Source organism: Anabas testudineus, chromosome 7 (assembly GCF_900324465.2).
Source record: "Anabas testudineus chromosome 7, fAnaTes1.2, whole genome shotgun sequence".
NCBI lineage: Eukaryota > Metazoa > Chordata > Actinopteri > Anabantiformes > Anabantidae > Anabas > Anabas testudineus.
Genome location: NC_046616.1, coordinates 2,804,980 through 2,825,678, shown reverse-complemented (window position 1 = coordinate 2,825,678; position 20,699 = coordinate 2,804,980). Strand labels below are relative to the sequence as shown.

The 20,699-nt window shown below is 41.3% G+C and overlaps 1 protein-coding gene across 2 annotated transcripts; it reads left to right on the top strand.

The window, feature by feature from the left end:
- Positions 1-682: 682 nt before the first annotated feature.
- Positions 683-15,545, top strand: LOC113167939 (tumor necrosis factor receptor superfamily member 14-like). 2 transcript variants are annotated; one of them, XM_033326075.1, is made up of 10 exons: positions 683-716; positions 9,474-9,548; positions 9,635-9,738; positions 10,989-11,093; positions 12,134-12,227; positions 12,326-12,451; positions 12,925-13,080; positions 14,412-14,499; positions 14,604-15,386; positions 15,489-15,545. In XM_033326075.1, the coding sequence occupies exons 4-9, from the start codon at positions 11,010-11,012 to the stop codon at positions 14,788-14,790; spliced, it is 735 nt and encodes a 244-aa protein (XP_033181966.1). In that variant the 5' UTR covers positions 683-716; positions 9,474-9,548; positions 9,635-9,738; positions 10,989-11,009; the 3' UTR covers positions 14,791-15,386; positions 15,489-15,545. The 2 variants fall into 2 exon arrangements, with proteins under 2 accessions (XP_033181966.1, XP_033181967.1); XM_033326076.1 differs by lacking the exon at positions 15,489-15,545 and having other exon boundaries at positions 14,604-15,223; positions 15,335-15,386.
- The last annotated feature ends 5,154 nt before the right edge of the window (positions 15,546-20,699 follow it).

The window sequence follows — 20,699 nt, the reverse complement described above, 5'->3', positions numbered from 1 at the left end:
TGATTGGTTCAGGAGTTGATCAACAACAGGTCGGTTTCTAGAAACGTCTTCTCTCAGTTTACTTTGAAATATTTCTGCAGAGTGTGTGAGTGGATTGAAGTGGAGCAGTGAGGATCTACACCCTGGAGCTCTGGGGGGAGACCTGAGGGACTGTGACCCAGTACAGGACTTGTGAGTAGGAGACCTTTCAGACAGGTCCTGACCTGCTCACACAGTAGAATCAGGACTTCAGTCCATCCAGGTTCATCAGGAGCTAAAAGAAACCGATCAACACCGTTTTTCATTTATTGTACCGACGGAAGCTTAATGTGTCCCACACCGAGATCCGCTCCATGTCCAGGGACACGGCTGAGACCGAGTCCAGCTCCGACAGAAATAAAATAAAACACTGGAAAATATTCTGAACATGAAACAAGGTGTGACGAGGAGTCAGGGAATAAAACTGAATTAAGAACAAATAGTTTTACTTCATAGTTACTTGGATTGTACATCATTTAATCTGTCTTTATAACAATTGTTAACGACATATCGTTTATTTATTGTACTGTTCCTAATAATCTAAATAAAGTAAAAATAAATTAATTCGTGTCTGATCTCACAGGACGTTACTGACGTCTTGCGCATGCGCAGCTGGACTCTTTCCTCGGTCCTCCTGTTTTTCCAACTGTTTCACTTCAGATCATCTAAAACGAGCTTCCTGTCTCATCCTGAACACGGTAAGTGTCTAAAAGCTGCTGTTCAGGGAGGAGACTGCAGAAATCTGCGTCAGTGACTGAGCTTCATACTGATCAGTCCAGTTTGGTTCTGTTCACTCTGACTGGGATTAAACTGAAAACGACATGAGGCGGATCCCAGTTCATGTAAATGCATCTAAAGCTAAGATACATGTAGGGATGAACCGAGGAAACAGGGTTTTTAGGAGACATAAGATGTCCTCTACTGCAGTGACGTCTGTTTCTGATTAGGGTGGATCAGCTGATCATCAGCTGATCATCAGCTGTTGATGTTGTTGGACTCTTTGTTTACCTTTGTTAGATTACAGATTACAGAATCAGTTCTATGATCTATTTGTCCAGATTCTAATTCAGACCTACAGTTCCCAGTGTTTCATTCCCTTAATGTTCGGCTGCAGCTCAGTGATTCTCTGAAACTGATGGAAACACTGGAGATAAGAAACCAGACACACTGTAAGACCGAACAGTAAAAGCTTGTCAAATGAACTGAGTTTTATTAACTCTAAATTTTTAAAAAGTTGATTTACCTTTAATATTTTGAGTCATTTGAACTGTTTTTTATTTTTAAGTTTATACTGATTAAATTTTTTGAGTAAATTTTGTCATTGAACTCAAATGTTTTGACCAGTTCTGTCTGACGTCACGCGGTTCAAACTCGAAGCGCGCGCGAAAGTCCGCCATGTTGTTCGCTCGCATTGTGGAGAAAGTGAACTGAGGTGGTGGACCGGGTCAGACCGGGTCAGACAGGCTCAGACAGGGTCAGACAGGGTCAGACAGGCAGCACCAGCTCCTGATGGACCGGGTCAGACAGGGTCAGACAGGGTCAGACAGGCAGCACCAGCTCCTGTCGGACCGGGTCAGACAGGGTCAGACCGGGTCAGACAGGCAGCATCATCTCCTGTCGGACCGAACCATCACACCACTGACCGCGTCTGTCGCAGTTGGACCGACTCTGACTCTGAACCACTTCTCTGGTGAGTTAAGAAACATGGTGTCGTCGTCTCACTTGATTCATCAGCTTTTGTAGTCTCAGTATTTTGGTGTGTATATGAGAGGTGAACGGTGTTTTAGCTAATGCTTCTATATTGTGTAGAATAAATAGTTTATTGGGAGGCTGTGTCGAGCTAACTGCTAGCTTAATATTTGGCAATATAAAGCTCGCAGTTAGCTTTATATTGCTAACTGCGAGCTTTATATTGTAGTTTTAACAAGTAACTAACGTTCATGGCGCCAAATCAGCTGCTTATTGTTTTTGTTACCGCTTGAGGTCAAAATGTCACTTTTTTACTCAGGTTTAACTTTAATACATGTCTGGTGTGTTGAGCTAAGTAGCTAACGGTGACATAGAGGCTCTGTGAAACGACCATGTTGAGACAGGAGTTGTAACATGTGCTTAGCTAAGTCTTTATAAATTATAGGTTTGAATCAGTACAGTGAATAACCTGAGCGTCATTAAATGAAACAAGTAACGTTGTTGTTAAATCAGCTTTTTCTGTCTGTTCTGTATAAGTCATTTCATATTTGGTGATTTGATTTTTTAAATATTTTATTATGTGAAGTGTTGTGTATTTGTCGTAAATGGTCAACTGTTTCTACTGTAGTGTCAGAAGAGTTTTAACATTTCAATTTCGTTAAATTTTCTATATTCTCTCTCTTTAGGCTAAAAGTGAAGCACCTGTTTGGTGGAGTTTTCAATCAGGTAAGCTGTGTGCATTTTCAGTACAGAACACTGACACCGATAAAATTACTTGGAGGTGCAAACTTTGTGTTACCACCATTGATAAAAGATTATATTTACTTTTCAGGCAAGAGGAGTAGAAACAATCCAGGCAAACAAGCTCCCCATACTAACATTAGTGTATTTCCTTCCTAACTTCCCAAGAAGTGAAGATGCTGTGAGCCTTGAACAACTGAGACTGCAAATTGTTGGAGAAGTTCAGAAGATGGAGAAAAATCTTCCTATGATCACTAAGCTAACGCAGACCACCTTTGCCCTGCTGCGGAAAGAGGTCGTCTGTGATGACCTGCCTGTTAATGACATACTGGAACGCTGGCCTGCCCTTAAACTGGAGTCACAGGTGAAAATGTTGTTCTTAGTTCATCTATTTGTCAAGGTAAATGTAATTATTTGTGTCAATAGTATCTTGGTCAGTTTCACTTAACACCTGGCATATGAATTGTGCTAGTATAAAGATGGTTTTTATGTCTTCAGCCACCATTAGATATATTTTGGCATTTTATCTTTCAGTTTTACATTAAACAACTTATAACAAATGTTCAAATATATATATTCTAATATTCTGCTATGTGTGGTTTTTCAACACAGACCATACATTCTTCATTCGTTCAGGAAAAGTAGCTGAAGTTCTGCATCAGCTGTTCCGGATTTATGACCTTCAGGTAAGTTATTTAAACAAATTGGTACCTGAACATACTAACATTGGGAATCTTAGGTTTACCACACAAAGAAATGAAAGACACATATTATTATACGTTTTTTTTTTTTTTTGCTGTGACCTTTACCATCCATGCTTAAACAAGTTCTGTTCTCACACTCAAGGATCAAATTGATGTTAATGTGAGACGTGCTGCTGTCCTTCAAGCTCTTCCTGCATATCTGCATCAGGACGACTCAACATTTCTTAAGATGTGAGATGTAAGTTAGCACATTGTTTATAGTTTAGGCAACAGTTCATTTATATAAACAAATGTCATTATGCTAAAGAATAACGTGCAATAGGCCTGGTGTGATTAGGGCACATCATTAAACCTTCAGATTTTCATCACATTCAGATTAACAGTTGCATTTAATTATCAACAAGAGAGTTTTTTTTTTCCTCATTAATTGGACTAATCCACCAACCTGGTTCATGGACTGTTTAACTAAAAGAGTATAATGTTATGGGAGTTTCTGAAGACTTGTTTACCCAAATGAATAGAAGTGATTGGAAGTCATGCTTTTCCTTCATGCAAGTACTTTTACCTAATTTTTACTTATTTAATGTGATCAATATGGAGGCATTAATTAGATGTTTATACAGTATGAGAGGATGTGGGAGATGAGCAACAATTTGTGTGTTGGGTCACTAAATCTTTAATATGAAAATGTTGTGAATTATTCCAGAGGAGGACTGGCTGTGTTTATTAACGAGAGATGGTGCAACCCGGCGCACGTCTCTGTTAAGGAACAGCTTTGCACCCGTGACATCGAGGTTCTCGCTGAGGGCATTCGGCCGTTTTACATCCCGAGGGAGTTTTCTCATCTTATAGTGTTTAACGTGTACATCCCTCCATCGGCCGACGCAGCGGCAGCCTGCGAGCGACTCCACGGAGCGGTGACGTGCATGCAGACCCGGCACCCGCAGGCGCTGCTTCTCATCAGCGGGGACTTCAACCACGCCTCGCTCTCCTCCATTCTCCCCACTTTCACTCAGTATGTTAAGTGCCACACCAGGGAGAACAAGACGCTGGACTTACTGTATGCGAACGTTAAGGACGCATACGACTCCAACCCCCTCCCCCCACTCGGCCGCTCTGATCACAACCTGGTGCATCTGCTTCCTGAATACAAATCCAGGGTGAGAAGAGAACCACCCCAGAAGAAGTCAGTGAGAGTGTTAACTGATGAGGCCAGTGAGAGATTGAGAGACTGTTTCCAGACCACGGACTGGGAGACACTCTGCAGCTCTCATGGAGAAGACATCGACAGCCTGACCCACTGCATCACTGACTACATCAACTTCTGTGTAGAGAACACTGTACCAACTCGGAGGGTGCAGTGTTTCTCCAACAGCAAGCCCTGGGTGACCCCTGAGTTGAGAGCCCTACTGAAGGAGAAGAGGAGGGCTTTTATTTCAGGGGACAGAGAGGAGCAGAAGAGAGTTCAGCATGAACTCAAATACAAAATCAGACAGGCCAAGAACAGCTACAGGAGGAAGCTGGAGGAGCGGCTGGAGAACAACAACGCTCGAGATGTGTGGAGAGGCCTAAAGACCATCACTGGCCACGGACAGAGAGCAGGCACGGTGGCATCTGATGAAGATCAGGGCTTGGCCAATGAGTTAAACCTGTTCTTCAACAGGTTTGACTCCAGCCCTCCCCCTCCCACTTCACACATCTCCAGTACAGCAGCTACACCCACCCCCACGCACTCTCACCATTTCACACCACCCCCATCCACAACCATCCCATCTCTGCCCCCCACCTCCACCCCCCTTTGCCTCACTTCTAATCAGGTGAGGAGAGAACTGAGGCGACTTAAGACCAGGAAAGCTGCAGGTCCAGACGGCATCGGACCCGGACTGCTCAGGGACTGTGCTGACCAGCTCTGTGAGGTGGTCACTTACATCTTCAACCTGAGCCTGAGTCTGGAGACGGTCCCGATCCTGTGGAAGACCTCCTGTGTGGTTCCGGTTCCTAAGATGGCGCACGCTAAGGAGCCAAATCACTACAGACCAGTAGCCTTGACCTCCCACCTGATGAAGACCATGGAGAGGCTCATCCTCAGCCACCTTCGCTCAGTGGTCAGCACCGCGATGGACCCGCTGCAGTTTGCCTACAGGCCGAACATCGGGGTGGATGACGCTGTCATCTACCTGCTGCACCGGGCGCTGACTCACCTGGAGAATGCTGGAACCGCTGTGAGGGTCATGTTCTTTGACTTCTCCAGCGCCTCCAGCTGGAAGGGGCAGGAGTGGACGGACGACTGGCTGTATGGACAACCGACTACCTCACCAACAGGCCACAGTATGTGAGGCTACACAACTGTGTGTCAGAGGTGGTGGTTTCCAGCACTGGGGCTCCTCAAGGGACGGTGCTCTCACCGTTCCTTTTCACCCTTTACACATCGGACTTCACGTACGACACCAGCAGTTGTCACCTCCAGAAGTTCTCTGACGACTCGGCCATTGTTGGCTGTGTGTCGGGGGGGAACGAGCTGGAGTACAGGTCAGTCATTGTGGACTTTGTGGACTGGTGTGAGCGCAACCACTTGTGCTTGAACACCAGTAAGACAAAGGAGATGGTGATTGACTTCAGGAGGAGAACACCACAACACACACCGGTGAGCATCCAGGGTTTGGACATTGAGGTAGTAGACAGTTTTAAGTACCTGGGTGTTCACCTCAACAAGAAATTGGACTGGACTCACAACACCGATGCCCTGTACAAGAAGGGCCAAAGTCGCCTCCACCTTCTGAGGAGACTGAGGTCCTTTGGAGTGTGCAGGCCTCTCTTAAGGACTTTTTATGACTCTGTGGTAGCCTCTGCGATCCACTACGCCGTGGTCTGCTGGGGAGCAGGCAGCACAGACCGGGACAGAAAGAGGCTCAACAAGCTGGTCAGGAGGGCCAGTTCTGTCCTGGGCTGTCCACTGGACTCTGTGGAGGAAGTGGGTGAAAGGAGGATGTTGGCCAAGCTAACATCCATCATGGACAACACCACTCACCCACTACATCGGACAGTGGAGGCACTGAGCAGCTCCTTCAGTTGCAGACTGTTACACCCTCCATGTAGGAAGGAGCGGTTCCGCAGGTCATTCATTCCCACAGCTGTTAGACTGTACAATGCCACAGTTTAAATATACATGTACAAAACCGGTCCATAGCCCATCTGACTGTATTGTTTTTACTTTATTTTATTTATTTTTTATTACGTATAACATATTATATATGTTAAGTCGTAATAGTGTATATAGTTGTAGATTCTCGTAAAATGTTTATTACTTTTGTATTTTTGCACACCCTCTCATTCTTTTTGCACATTGCTGTTGTTCTTTTTGCACTGACCTGCTGTAGCAATTGAATTTCCCCAATGTGGGATCAATAAAGAATATCTTATCTTATCTTATCTTATCTTAGATAAACACATTTTAACAACTATATACATTTTGTGTCGACCTGTTAAGTAAGACAGCACTCTCCACATCTGAATGGGTTGACCCTTACACCATTATTGTATGGCTTAATTTGATTGATACTGTCTAGGACCTTTGGAGATACCATAGGCGATGTACCCCAAGTAAGGTAACCTTATTTTCTCTTCAGTTGTCACAGGTTGAACAACCAGACACAGGTGACCAGTTGGACTCCTCTTAATCAACTCCACCTCCAGCAACATTGTTCTCTCCAGATAGGATTTCAGTTGTGCTTGAGGGTAATGTAGTTGTTGATTGCACCACACTGGCTGATGCTTTTGTAATGCTTTTGGCACTCATTTATGCCCTGCATCTGAGCTACCCAAATAAGTTGGCCAACACATTTAACTTTATCCAGAATGTGTTGATGGGCCTAGATGATGGGAAGTTAAGGCCCAGGGAGCTGAGTCTTAAAAAGGACCTTTTTATCAGTGGAGTAATCTGATGTGACTTTATTATCTTGAAGATTGTACACATGCACTACAGTCACTTTTGTAATATAGTTAGCAATTGAAGTATTTTTTGTGATTTGATCATTTTTAAATTAGGTAAATGTGAAGAAGTTTAGCCATAGTATGTAATTACATTGATCACTGTGGGTTAATATGTAACACATATACAGTGAGGGAAAAAATTATTTGAACCCCAGCTGATTTTGTAAGTTTGCCCACTAACAAAGAAATGATCAGTCTATAATTTCAATGGTAGGTTTATTTGAACAGTGAGACACAACAATGACAAAAAAAATCCAGAAAAATGCGTTTCAAAAAGAGTTATAAATTAATTTGCATTTCCACGAAGGAAAGAAGTATTTGATCCCTTTGAAAAACGTGCTTTAGTACTTGGTGGCAAAACCTTTGTTGGCAATCACAGAGGTCAGCCGTTTCTTGTAGTTGGCCACAAGGTTTGCACACATCTCAGGGGGGATTTTGGCCCACTCCTCTTTGCAGATCCTCTCCAATGTTTGGCAACTCGAACCTTCAGCTCCCTCCACAGATTTTCTATGGGATTAAGGTCTGGAGACTGACTAGGCCACTCCATGACCTTAATATGCTTCTTCTTGAGCCAGTGATTTGTTTCCTTAGCCGTGTGTTTTGGATCATTGTCATGCTGGAGTACCCAACCACGACCCTTTTCAATGCCCTGACTGAGGGAAGGAGGTTCTCACCCAACATTTGACGGTACATGGCCCCATCCAATCTCCCTTTGATGCGGTGCAATTGTCCTGTCCCCTTGGCAGAAAAACACCCCCAAAGCATAATGTTTCCACCTCCATATTTGACAGTGGGGATGGTGTTTTTGGAGTCATAGGCAGCCTTCCTCCTCCTCCAAACACAGCAAGTTGAGTTGATGCCAAAGAGCTCGATTTTGGTCTTATCTGACCACAACACTTTCACCCAGTCTTCCTCTGAATCAGTCAGATGTTCAGTGGCAAACTTCAAACGGGCCTGTAGATGGGCTTTCTTGAGCAGGGGGACCTTGCGGGCACAGCAGGATTTCAGTCCTTCACGGCGTAGTGTGTTACCAACTGTTTTTTTGGTGACTATGGTCCCAGCTGCCTTGAGATCATTGACAAGTTCCTCCCGAGTGGTTCTTGGCTGATTCCTCACCGTTCTCATTATCATTGAAACTCCACGAGGTGAGATCTTGCATGGAGCTCCAGACCAAGGGAGATTGGCAGTTAATTTATGTTTCTTCCATTTGCGAATAATTGCACCAACTGTTGTCACCTTCTCACCCAGCTGCTTGGCGATGGTCTTGTAGCCCATTCCAGCCTTGTGTAGGTCCACAATCTTGTCCCTGACATCCTTGGAAAGCTCTTTGGTCTTGGCCATGGTGAAGAGTTTGGAATCTGGATTGATTGATTGCTTCTGTGGACAGGTCTCTTTTATACAGGTAACGAGCTGAGAGGGCTGCCAATGTCAGCTCGTTACCTGTATAAGATCCACCTGGGAGCTAGAGATCTTGCTGACGGATAGGGGATCAAATACTTATTTCCTTCATGGAAATGCAAATTAATTTATAACTCTTTTTGAAACGCATTTTTCTGGATTTTTTTTGTCATTGTTGTGTCTCACTGTTCAAATAAACCTACCATTGAAATTATAGCCTGATCATTTCTTTGTTAGTGGGCAAACTTACAAAATCAGCTGGGGTTCAAATAATTTTTTCCCTCACTGTATATGTGTTAGAAGTGTTTACAAGTATTTCTTGAACTGTTTTATGATGCTATTTTGTCATGCATGTTTGACTTGAGTAATGGTTACTTAATAAAGAAGTAACTTGTTCTGAAACGGCCTATTATTCTGTTGTGTAATCTACTGTTAAAGTGTATGGGTTTAACAAATTGAGTTAAAACTACTTAAAAAAAACTTATGTAATCAGTTTCAAAAGAAATTTTAAGTATTGTGTTTTAATTTTTGAGTTTTAGTTAAGCAAAGCTTTAAGTTAGAGTAGAGTGCATACAACTTTACCATGTACGCTTTACTTGAAAAATCTATTACTGAGCAATTAATTATTTTTTGTTACTTGTAATTGATATATAAGAGTTAACTATACTTAAATTAGTTCTGTATTCTGAACTTAAAATAATAAGTTAAAAACAATCATAAAAAGCAGTATTTAGAACTTACAAAGTCAAGTTAGTATCAATTAAAACTAATTTGTAGAACTCACTTGATAACATATGTTTTTTGGACTTATAAAAAACAGTTATGTTAAGTCAAAATTTCTTATGTAATCAGTTTCAACTAATTTTTTCAGTTCTATTAACTTATCGGGTTTTACAGTGCAGATGAAGTTCTAATCATTTGAACTTTGAGCAGGTCCAGATCCACCAGGGTTAATAAGCACAGAGTATAAGTGATGCTAACAAAGAGGATTCAGCAGAAATCCACCATGTAACCAGCTTATTGTTCATCTCTTCCCTCAGTAATCAGGTTTCTACTGGTTGGTGCAGTTTTATATTATATTCATCTGATTCCAGGTGTTGTTCTTCTGATCTGGATGTTACATCTCAGCTCTTCTCAAACTGTCGACCTGCTCTTTAAAATGACTTTCAGAAGATATTTGACAGCTGCTTCTTTGTTGGTAAAATGTTTAATGATCTAAATAAACACAAACATGTACATGTTCAGTCATTTATCATATATCACGGTTTCTGCTCCTCATGTTTTCATTTTTACTTTATTCTCTTTCACTTGTAAAACTAGAAACTGACTTTGAACTTTGAACTTTCCATCCATCTTCAAATAGCAAAATTCTACTCAGGTTCAGATCAGGGAGACTGTTCCTCCCACTAAGTGTCACTGTTGTTGCCCATGTGAGCATTGAAATCCCTCAGTATAATGCTGGAGTTCCCAGTCCGAGCAGCCTTCAGTAATCCTTCCAGAGACCCCAAAAAAGCTGAGTACAACACGTTAGCTGAGCTGGGGAGCTGTGAACAAGACCACGGTCAACTCCAGAGTAGAAGAGGGTCCAACATCTAAAGGAGTTCAGGTTCTAGAGCCCAACCTATGCTTAGAGGAGTCCAACTATCTCTAGTTGGTTCAACCTCAACCTCCCACTCAAGCTCAGGCTCTCTCCTCCCCTTAACAGAACCTACCAGCAGCTCTTAGACTCATGGGACACACAAACTGAACTGAAATGGAAAATACAACTCTTTTGTGTGTGGATAGAAATATTCTTCAAAATGATCCTGGATTAAGTTTCCTTAAACTATTCCATGAGGTTCTTTTATTCTCTGTCACTTATAAAAGAAACAAAAACAGTCTTTAAATGATACAGCTGAGTTACACAAAGTGGAATTGATTCATTACAATAAAAGTTAAAAGTGTTTATTTGGTAGATTTCGTTTGATGTGCAGCATGTTTGATTTTCCATTTTTCCGGCCCGGTGCTGAGATGTTTGTTCTTCTGAACGTTCTCCTCACTACACAGAGAAATGCTGGAGCTCTTTCAGAGTGACTTTCAGGTTCTTGGTCCCCTCCCTGACTAAAGCTCTTCTACATCCATTGGGTAATCGACATAAAAGCGTTACACGATCCGGATCATAACTATTCTGATCAGTTACTAAGAAATACTTCTGGGAAAAATACTTTTCTTACAGCAGCAGTAAATTCACAAAGATCCTACAAATGGACAAAACTTCTCTCTGTCATTTCAGATGTGGAAAAAAAAACCTTCATGTGTTAAGACGAAGAACTTAAGTTTGTACCATTTGTTTTATTTAATAAAGTTTAAAACTGTCTTTAAATGAGAGTTTTCCAGCAGAAATCTACTAGTTAACCTGGTTATTTTTACTGGTTGGTGCCGTCTTATATGATTTTCCTCTTTTTCCAGATGTTGTTCTGATTTGGTGAGATGAGTCTTCAGTTCGTTAAAACTGTTGACCTGCTCTTTATAATGACTTTCAGAAGAAAACCTTTGACAGCTGCATCTTTGTTGGTAAAAATATTTATTGCTCTAAATAACTAGAAGTATTTTTACTCATTTACCCCATTGCTTCTGCTGTTTTAGTTTTCTGTTCTCACCGATGATTCTTGGATTCTGTCACTAATTCCAGGAACCAAAACTGATTTTACAGTTGTCAAGTTTGGACCATAACAGATTTTTGACCATGTAGTAACGTATAGTACAAGTTAAAGACAGGTTGGATTTTCTAGATTTCTTTAATTGTGAAAAGCTCGGTGGAGTTTATATTTGGATGAAATTTGCATATGTGGATTTAAATCCTTTGAGCTTAAGAACAAAAATAGTACTGGGTTCTAAAATAGGACATATACTGAATAATACTGAAGACATCTAAACTATGAAGGAACACATAGGTTCTCAATGTAAAAGCTATTTGTCTTAGAGCAGAGGCCTGACTCCACATCACTAGATCTGAATCTGGTTGAGAGGGTTTGAGATGAGTTGGATTGGTGAAGGAAAATCAGCCAAGAACTCAACACCTCTGGGAATTGTTAGAAAACCAAACCAGGAGGCTGAAGGACAGTTGGTTAGCGACGCACATTTATGCTCCAGGTGAAGTGGGACGTTAGGTGAAACAATGGAAGGAGAGGTTATGAAGGATGTAATAGTCTTAGACCTTAAACCTTAGAGCGAACTTTAGAGCTGTGACTCTGACATCCTTCACATCCTCCCCTTTCATTGTTTCACCTGATGAGCTGGGGGTAGATTTGTGTCTCCAACCAACTAACTTCAGACTGAAGAAGCTACTTGATGAACAGTGAAACGTTTCAACCTGACAAGAAGGAAGTTTCCAGGACTGAACTTCCAGAGCCTGTTCTTTCATAGTTGGGAGGTCTTCAGTATAAATGTACCGAGTGACCTCTGGTCACTCGTGAACTTTATTTCACAGCTCTTTCTTTTCCATTTCACTGTGTCTCTGTTAGTCTTGTCTTTCAGTTTATCAGTTTATCTCTGCTGGAGTCACTCAGATCAGTTTATTTCATTTAAACTAAACTCTGTTCTTCTTCTCACAGATTCTGGTGATAAACGTTGTCAGTGGACAAACAACCACATGTCATCAAGCAGAGTATCAGACAGGAAATCAGTGCTGTCCTATGTGTCTTCCTGGTAAGATCCAAATATTTGGTAAAGGGACATTTCACTGTAAAAGTTACAAACTTTATGTTTGTGTTAATGATACTTTATCAAATTCTTCTTTTTAACAGGAAGTCGAGTTAAAACCGACTGTACAGAGTTCAGGAGCACTTCCTGTCTGTCCTGTTTGGAGGGAACATACATGAATAAACCTACTGGACTTAAACAGTGTTTTCCATGTTCACACTGTGATGCAGGTAGATTTATGTTCCTTGTTCCTAATTATTAGTGGTAACGAGTCTCTGCCCAGATTTAAAGACATTACTTTAAAGCTAGTTTCACAGTGTAAGAACTGAGAAACTGTTGATGTCACGGTGACGATACACAGACTCATTACTACTACACAAAAAAACAACATCACACCAGGCAGTTTGTAGACTGGAGAAGGAACAGGACATCAGGACATCATCATTAAGATAAAGTGTTTTACAGTCATCAGATCAGCTGCTAATATCTGCTGAGACTTTTTCTACTGTGGTTTGCTTAATTTTCAAACTGCATTTAAAGATGTTTTTATCACTGTTATTGATCTGACACTTTAATAACAGAACCGATCTTTCCTTAGTCCGTCGTACCCTCCGTCTCTCATTGTTTTGTGAAACTATTTAGTATTTGTAGTTCATCTACACAGTAAAAAGAATAGCTGTTCTATCTCCACATGTCTTCACAGTTTCTGGTCTGAAGATGAAGAGTTCATGTGCAACAACATCAGATACAGTTTGTGAACCACTGGAAGGATTTTACTGTGTGGAGTCTTCACAGGACGGATGTGAATCAGCAGAGAAACACAGAAGCTGTAAACCAGGACAGTACATCAGCAAAAGAGGTTGGTTTCAGTTATTCATGTAACATCAAAGTTTAAAAAAACCTAAAACTCTCCACTCACTGATACCGAGTCTGATCCTTAAATGGACTTAAATGTATAAGGATTCTGTGACGTTCTAAAGTTTGGGATCATTTTGATCTCATACCACCTGACACTGGTGGTATTCAATAAAACCTGTGAAGACAACTAACGTGTCTGCTTCTGTAAATAATCATTTCAAATCAACCATACAAGTCCTCAACTGACAAACTATTATCTTTAAAGGTTTTCCTTAAAAACACTGTCAGACATTGTTTCTGAATTCAAACACTGATCATTTGCAAAGTAGGAAGAATCTCTAATCCTGTTAGGGATAATGAACCCTAATAAACCCTTAACTAACATTTAACCCATATTATAATTTGCATTGATTCTTTGGGTTATTCTGGAATGTGTTTTAGAGAATGGGAGAGAGCATCTGCATATTTAATTGTAATGACTATATAATCATTATTTTGTATGAATGAACAAAACACCACACAGACTTTTCTGAACTTTTATTGCTGTCATGGGATTTAAACAGTGCCAGTGCTCCAGTCGTGCCTTTCAGAGGTTGTTATGGCTTCAGTTTTCCACCAGATGTCACCGTCACTGAGGCCTTGAAGCTTTGAACCTTTTTCGACACAATTGTGATGAAAGCCTCAAAGTGCTTCATGAGGCTTCATTTGCCCACTACTAATGAAACACTCTAAATGTAAATCCATCCATACATAAAACATCCACACATGTACCTCATGTTTACTGTAACACAAGTAGCTGCAACATATGATATAACCAAGTCTCCAATAGGGCAGAGTGATTCATACTTTAATAATAAGTGGTTGTAGTAAACAATGTTTTGTACAAGACAGTGGTGAGACCAGCTGTGCTCTATGGGTTAGAGACGGTAGCAGTGAGAAAGAGACAAGAGGCTGAGATGGAGGTAGCAGAGATGAAGATGTTGAGGTTCTCCTTAGGAGTGACCAGGTTAGACAGAATAAGGAACGAGTACATCAGAGGGACGGCTCACGTTGCCTGTGTTAGCAACAAAGTCAGAGAGGCCAGACTGAGATGGTTTGGACATGTTCAGAGGAGGGATAGTGAGTATATTGGTCAGATTTAATTTATTAAAACCTTGTCAAAGATGTAAATTGTTGCCATTGTCATGCATCATTCTTTAAAAACATAAATTAACTATAAAACAGTGGTAGGTCATCACACAATCACAGAAATATGTATTTATTTATATATTTCAGTTCAACTTCTAACATCTCTGTTGTAACGTACTGACTGTGTAACCTGTGTGTGTCCAGGAACAGCCTCCACAGACTCTGTGTGCTCTGACTGCAGTGATGGATCATTTTCAGATGGAACATTTCCATCTTGTCGACCACACACACAGTAAGTGAAGCTTCACATCAGTCGTGGACAAACCTGGTTTCTTACAGCAGCAGTAAATTCACACAGATCCTACAAATGGACAAAACATCTCTCTGTCATTTCAGATGTGAAACAAAAAACCTTCAGCTGTTAAAACCAGGAACAACTTCAACAGATGCTGAATGTGAAGAACACAGTTTAAATAAGACAATAATCTGGATAAGTGTTTCTCTGTCTGTTTTATTAATTGTCATATTGGCTGCAGTTGTATTTAGCTTCAAAAACAAGATGGAATGTTTTAAAAAACATTAAGGTTAAGATTTGCATTTAGACAATGAACATGGTGTCATGTTCTAACAGATGATGATATTCAGCAGATTTAGCTTTTTACATTTGTTTCTCTCATTAACTGTATAACTTCAAGACTTTTGTGAAACTTATCTTTGCTCTTGTGAGATATTGAACCAGACTTTTATCTTACGAAGTCAGAGAGAATGCTCCGGCATCAAATTCACCTCGAGACGAGAATCAACTTTACGTCACAACTACCATTGTTGTCTTCATTTACAAACAGGAAAAAACCTTCCTTTAATCTTCAATCTATAAAAAGACCTGCATGTTAGACTCTCTGAGTTTTTCCTCTGTTGCTTGTGTGAGAGAAAATAATGGTCCTGAGAAGTTTGTTTGAAATTTTCTTCTCAGTTTTTTTATAAACCGAGAAGAAGATCAAGTCATTCTCAAAGGGGTATGTTTGTTACTCTCAGTTTGAAACTGTAACATTCAAACTGTAGGAGATGGAAACAGTTTGAGTTTATCTGAACTATTACATGATTCTTTTTTATATTTTATTACAAAGGAAACAAATCCAGAGATACAGATCCCTTTGAATCAGGACTGAACAGCAGCAGGTAAGACACCAGTGTATTCTTCATTCTAACTGTCTCACATACCTCTGTGACGTCTTTACTGTACAAAAGATTTTTTTCTTCTCTTTCACCTTTTCCCATCAGGGGTCTCCACAGCGAATCATCCTTTTCCACCTCACTCTATCATGAACATCTTCTACCCTAACACTAGCCAACCTCATGTCCTCTGTTAAGACATCCATATATCTCCTCCTTGGTCGTCCTCTTGTCCTCCTGCCTGGCAGCTCCATCTCCAACATCCTTCTACCAATATATTCACTATCCCTCCTCTGCACATGTCCAAACCACCTCAGTCTGGCCTCTCTGACTTTGTCGCTAACACAGGCAACGTGAGCCGTCCCTCTGATGTACTCGTTCCTTATTCTGTCTAACCTGGTCACTCCTAAGGAGAACCTCAACATCTTCATCTCTGCTACCTCCATCTCAGCCTCTTGTCTCTGTCTCACTGCTACCGTCTCTAACCCATAGAGCAGAGCTGGTCTCACCACTGTCTTGTACACCTTTACCTTGAGTCTTGCTGACACTTTCCTCCACCCGCTCCAACCTGCCTGCACCTTGAACTCCTCTGTCTGACCTACAGCACATCTCACCACCGTCATACTTCTCTCATACATGTCCTGAACTAGTCTGACGTACTTCTCTGCCACTCCCGACGACCTCATACAGTACCACAGCTCCTCCCTCGGCACCCTGTCATACGCCTTCTCTAAATCTACAAAGACACAATGCAGCTCCTTCTGACCATCTCTGTACTTTTCCATCAACATTCTCAAAGCAAAAATGGCATCAGTGGTGCTCTTACGGGGCATGAAACCATACTGCTGCTCACAAATCTCCACCTTCTTCCTAAGCCTGGCTTCCACTACTCTTTCCCACAGCTTCATTGTGTGGCTCATCAACTTTATTCCTCTGTAGTTGCTGCAGTTCTGCGTGTCACTCTTGTTCTTAACGATCGGAACCAGAACGCATCTCCTCCAATCCTTAGGCATCTTCTCACTCTCTAGAATCCTATTGAACAAACTGGTTAGAAACTCCACTGCTGCCTCTCCTAAGCACTCCTCCTTCCTTTGTGTCTAACCTGTCATACAGCTCATCGTAAGCTTTCTGTTTGGCCTTTGCCACCTCCCTCTTCACTCTACGCTGCGCTTCCTTGTACTCCTGTCTACTTTCCTCAGTCCTTTCTACATCCCACTTCCTTCTAGCTAACCTCTTCCTCTGGACGCATTCCTGTACTTCCTCATTCCACCACCAAGTGTCTTTACCTTCTTTCCTCTTTCCAGATGACACACCTAGCACCTTCCTACCCGTTTCCCTGATAACCTCTGCTGTAGTTTCCCAGTCATCTGGAAGCTCATCCTGACCACCAAGAACCTGTCTCAACTTCTGTCTGAATTCCTCACAAGTTTCTTCATTCTTTAACTTCCACCACTTGGTCTTCTTCTCTGACTTCCCTCTTTTCTTCTTCCTGACCTCCAGAGTCATCTTGCACACCACCATGCGGTGCTGTCTGGCTACACTCTCTCCTACCACCACTTTGCAGTCACTAACCTCTCTCAAATGACCTCGTCTACATAGGATGTAGTCCACCTGTGTACTCCTACCTCCACTTCTGTATGTCACTCTATGTTCCTCTCGCTTCTGGTAGTAAGTGTTGACTACAGCCATTTCCATCCTCTTAGCAAAGTCCACCACCATCTGTCCTTCCAGATTCCTTTCCTTCACACCAAACCTGCCCATCACCTCCTCATCACCTCTGTTGTCCTCACCAACATGCCCATTGAAGTCTGCTCCAACAACAACTCTCTCTCCTCTGGGGATACTCTCTATGACCTCATCAAACTCACTCCAGAATCTCTCCTTCTCTTCTAACTCACAGCCAACCTGTGGAGCATACCCACTGACTACATTCATCATCACCCCTTCAATTTCTAGCTTTAGGCTCATCACTCTGTCTGAGACTCTTTTCACCTCTAGAACATTGTTCACAAACTCCCCATTCAGGATCACTCCTACCCCGTTTCTCTTCCTATCAACACCATGGTAGAACAGTTTGTATCCTCCTCCGATGCTACGTGCCTTGCTGCCCTTCCACCTTGTCTCCTGCACACACAGAACATCTACCTTCCTTCTCTCCATCATGTCTGCCAGCTCTCTGCCTTTCCCTGTCATTGTGCCAAAGTTAAGAGTCCCTATTCTCAAACCTATGCTCCTGCCTTTTCCCTTCTCTCTCTGACCACAAACTCTTCTGCCTCCCCTCTTTCTTCGACCAACAGTAGTCAAATTTCCACCGGCACCCTGTAGGTTAACAGCATCGATGGCAGTCGTTGTTAACCCGGGCCGTCGACAAGACTCGAAGTCTTGTGGACGATTCGCATGGTTGTTTTCGGATGCCCGTCCTGACGCAACCCTCTCTATTTATCCGGGCTTGGGACCGGCACAGAAGTCACTGGCTTGCAACCCCTGTGGCTAGATTACTGTACAAAAGTTTTTTCTTTTAGTAAATAGATTTTTCTCCTCAGCATCAGACAACTTGGATTAAAGATTAATTGAACAACTCAGTTCACTGCAGTAACTGGACGTTCAGACTGTTGAATCTCTCTCCTGGTCCCAGTTGGATCAGAACATCAGACTGAAAACAGACTTCATGGACGAGATCAACAGCTGAAACAGAACACAGAGGATCTACTGGTGGAACATTAATGTTTCTATAATCAACTCATCTCCGTTCTCAGTGACATGATGTCTTACACTTATTAAACCTCTAGCCTGCCACTATTTAAAATTACTTTAAGAAGAAATCCTTTGACGGGCTCATTCTATAATTTAGGGAACAATTCATATCAACTAAAAAGTTAGTAAATCAGTGTTTTTTTATTTTGATTGTTACACTAGATGTTTTTGTAATATACAAACTTAATGTGCTAAATTCATGTATTGCCAAGCTTAAGGTTTAATTACTTTTGAGATATTTATCTCTATTATTGTGTGTTTTAGTCTATTATCCAGTTGTTTTAAGATTGTCTGTCTAACTGTTAAAAATATTAACTTTGAGCTCTATAATGAACATTCTGTGGCAAGGTATCATAACAACTTCTTCTTTTTTGTCTTCAGAGATACCCCGAATCTTTTTTGTTGCAGTTTAGCCAACATTTAAAAGATTTATGACACAAAAAACACATGTAACACAGTTAACACATTGGTAGAAACATTAATTGTCATGCAATAAAGATAATGTGAGCAACTGAAAAGATTACTTGATCTCATTATCAGAAATCATTAGAACAATGGATAATAATTCATGGAACAGGTTTAATCCATAGTGTCTGTGGTGTTATTTTCCGACTGTATTCCAATTTCCAATTGTATTTCATCATCATTTCTTATTCTGTTTCTTCTTCTCATTCAAAAAACATTTTAACTAACTTCTAACTTGTTGTAAGTTTTATGTTCTGTTACTTTTGCTCTTCTGTATTGTTTTTGAGTTCAGACAATTCAAATGTCTGAGATCTTTGACCATATGGACCTGTCGATCTCTATATGATGTTGGAGGAGGAATCATCCTGATGACATCTTCATGCAAATACCAAAGGATTTCATCCTGTCGTGGCGAGAAAAAGTAGTTGATGCCAATCCGTTGCAAACGTCAAGACTTGGTGAATGCGCATGGTTGATGGGACTGCGAGGAGACTTTCTGGCAAGGAGTTCAAACTGTTTATCTTTATATTTAGCTTACTGTCAGGATTTCCAGTGTTCCAGTGTCAGGGTCACTGGTTCGCTGTCATCATGCCTGGCACGCAAGTGTCACAGCACAGATGATGTGTTGTTGCTGTAAGACAACTCTTGTGTGTAGAGCAAACACCCATTTAAATATTAAAAATACAATTCTATTAGGGAATCATAAAAATATCTGCCATAAACTGTATTATACCTTATCTGGTGGTAATGAGATCAAAATGATCCCAAACTTTAGATCGTCGCTTATTGGAGGTACTTAACATTTAAATACCGGTACTGAAAAAATACTCACTCTCCAAATCTGTCTCACTGCATAATGATGCATTTTACATAGCTTGTATAGCACCAAACCACCAAAATCTGTAAAACCTGTCGAGCTGTCATTGGCTTAGAATGCACTGAAACACAATGAGCCAATAAAAAGCTTTGAAACCTTTTGAAGGAATGAAGCCTCTGTATCATTTGCCCTCTGCCTAAACCTCCAGTACCCTGAGTGTTATCCTACCTGAGCTCTGCTCTTCCTTATTCTGCCTTCCCAGGATGGGACCCACACTCTGTATCATCTGGATCCATCTCTGCCTGAACCTCCAGTACTGTGAGTGTATTCTCCTAACCTCTATAGTTCCCTTGCTCACTCTTGTAACCACCCATTAATTCAATTCATTAGTCTTTTGCCCTGTGCCCAAGGAGATTCTGTTTCCAACTGCTTCTCTTAGTTCCATGTACTCATCAATCCACACCGGCCATCTTGCACATTGACTTCCTTTCACCTCTACACCACTTCTGGATCATCGTCACTCCTCCCTTCCTAGTTCACCTCACTGCTCCCAGTCAGGTTATAAACTCTTCTCATTACATCAGTATTCTACTGTGTAATTCTGTAACTCTGTCTCCTCTCATAGACCTCCACCCACATCCGAAGTCACCCCTCTCCAGCTGTGACATCACTGGACCTCCTCACATTAATTTTCTCTTTTGTAATAAACCATTTTAACTTATTCTGTCTTTTGAGTCATCCCTGGTTATAGTGTCTGATCCTGACCCTGTGACAGTCTGTGCACTCACCATGACTGACGAGCCTGTCAGTGGTCTCCTAGAATAGGATAGACCTCCAGTTCCATCCTTCCTGTGACTTGTTTCGAGAAAGTTTCAGGTGCCTGATTTCAACACCGACTAGTGCAGCTTAGTACAAAATGGATAGAAATTGCCTTTCTGCCTGTATTGAGTTAGGCAGTTACTATGTAAGTACTATAGTAACTGTATTTTTTGACATCACCAAATATGAGCATAAATTCTGACAAAGGACTGCTAACATTATCATAATGTTAATCCCTGTCAACAGGTAACGCAGTTTGGCCATTTTAAGACCTTGTGCTAACAGCAGACCGGTGACCACTCGCCACATCACCTTGATACTTTCCTCACATATTTGTTAATTTAACATCTAAAGCAAGTTTACAAGAATATTTCGCTAACACAGTTTACAATTAATTAACATGATTCATGTCAACTAAATAATATTGATAAAATATAGAAGAGGAGGGGTAAAAACCCTTCCAC

Coding starts and splice junctions, on each gene's coding strand:
- LOC113167939 (XM_033326075.1), top strand. CDS start 11,010: ATGAGTCTTCAGTTCGTTAAAACTGTTGACCTGCTCTTTATAATGACT. Junction 12,228..12,325: donor CTGTCCTATGTGTCTTCCTG/GTAAGATCCAAA, acceptor TCTTTTTAACAG/GAAGTCGAGTTAAAACCGAC. Junction 14,500..14,603: donor TCTTGTCGACCACACACACA/GTAAGTGAAGCT, acceptor CTGTCATTTCAG/ATGTGAAACAAAAAACCTTC.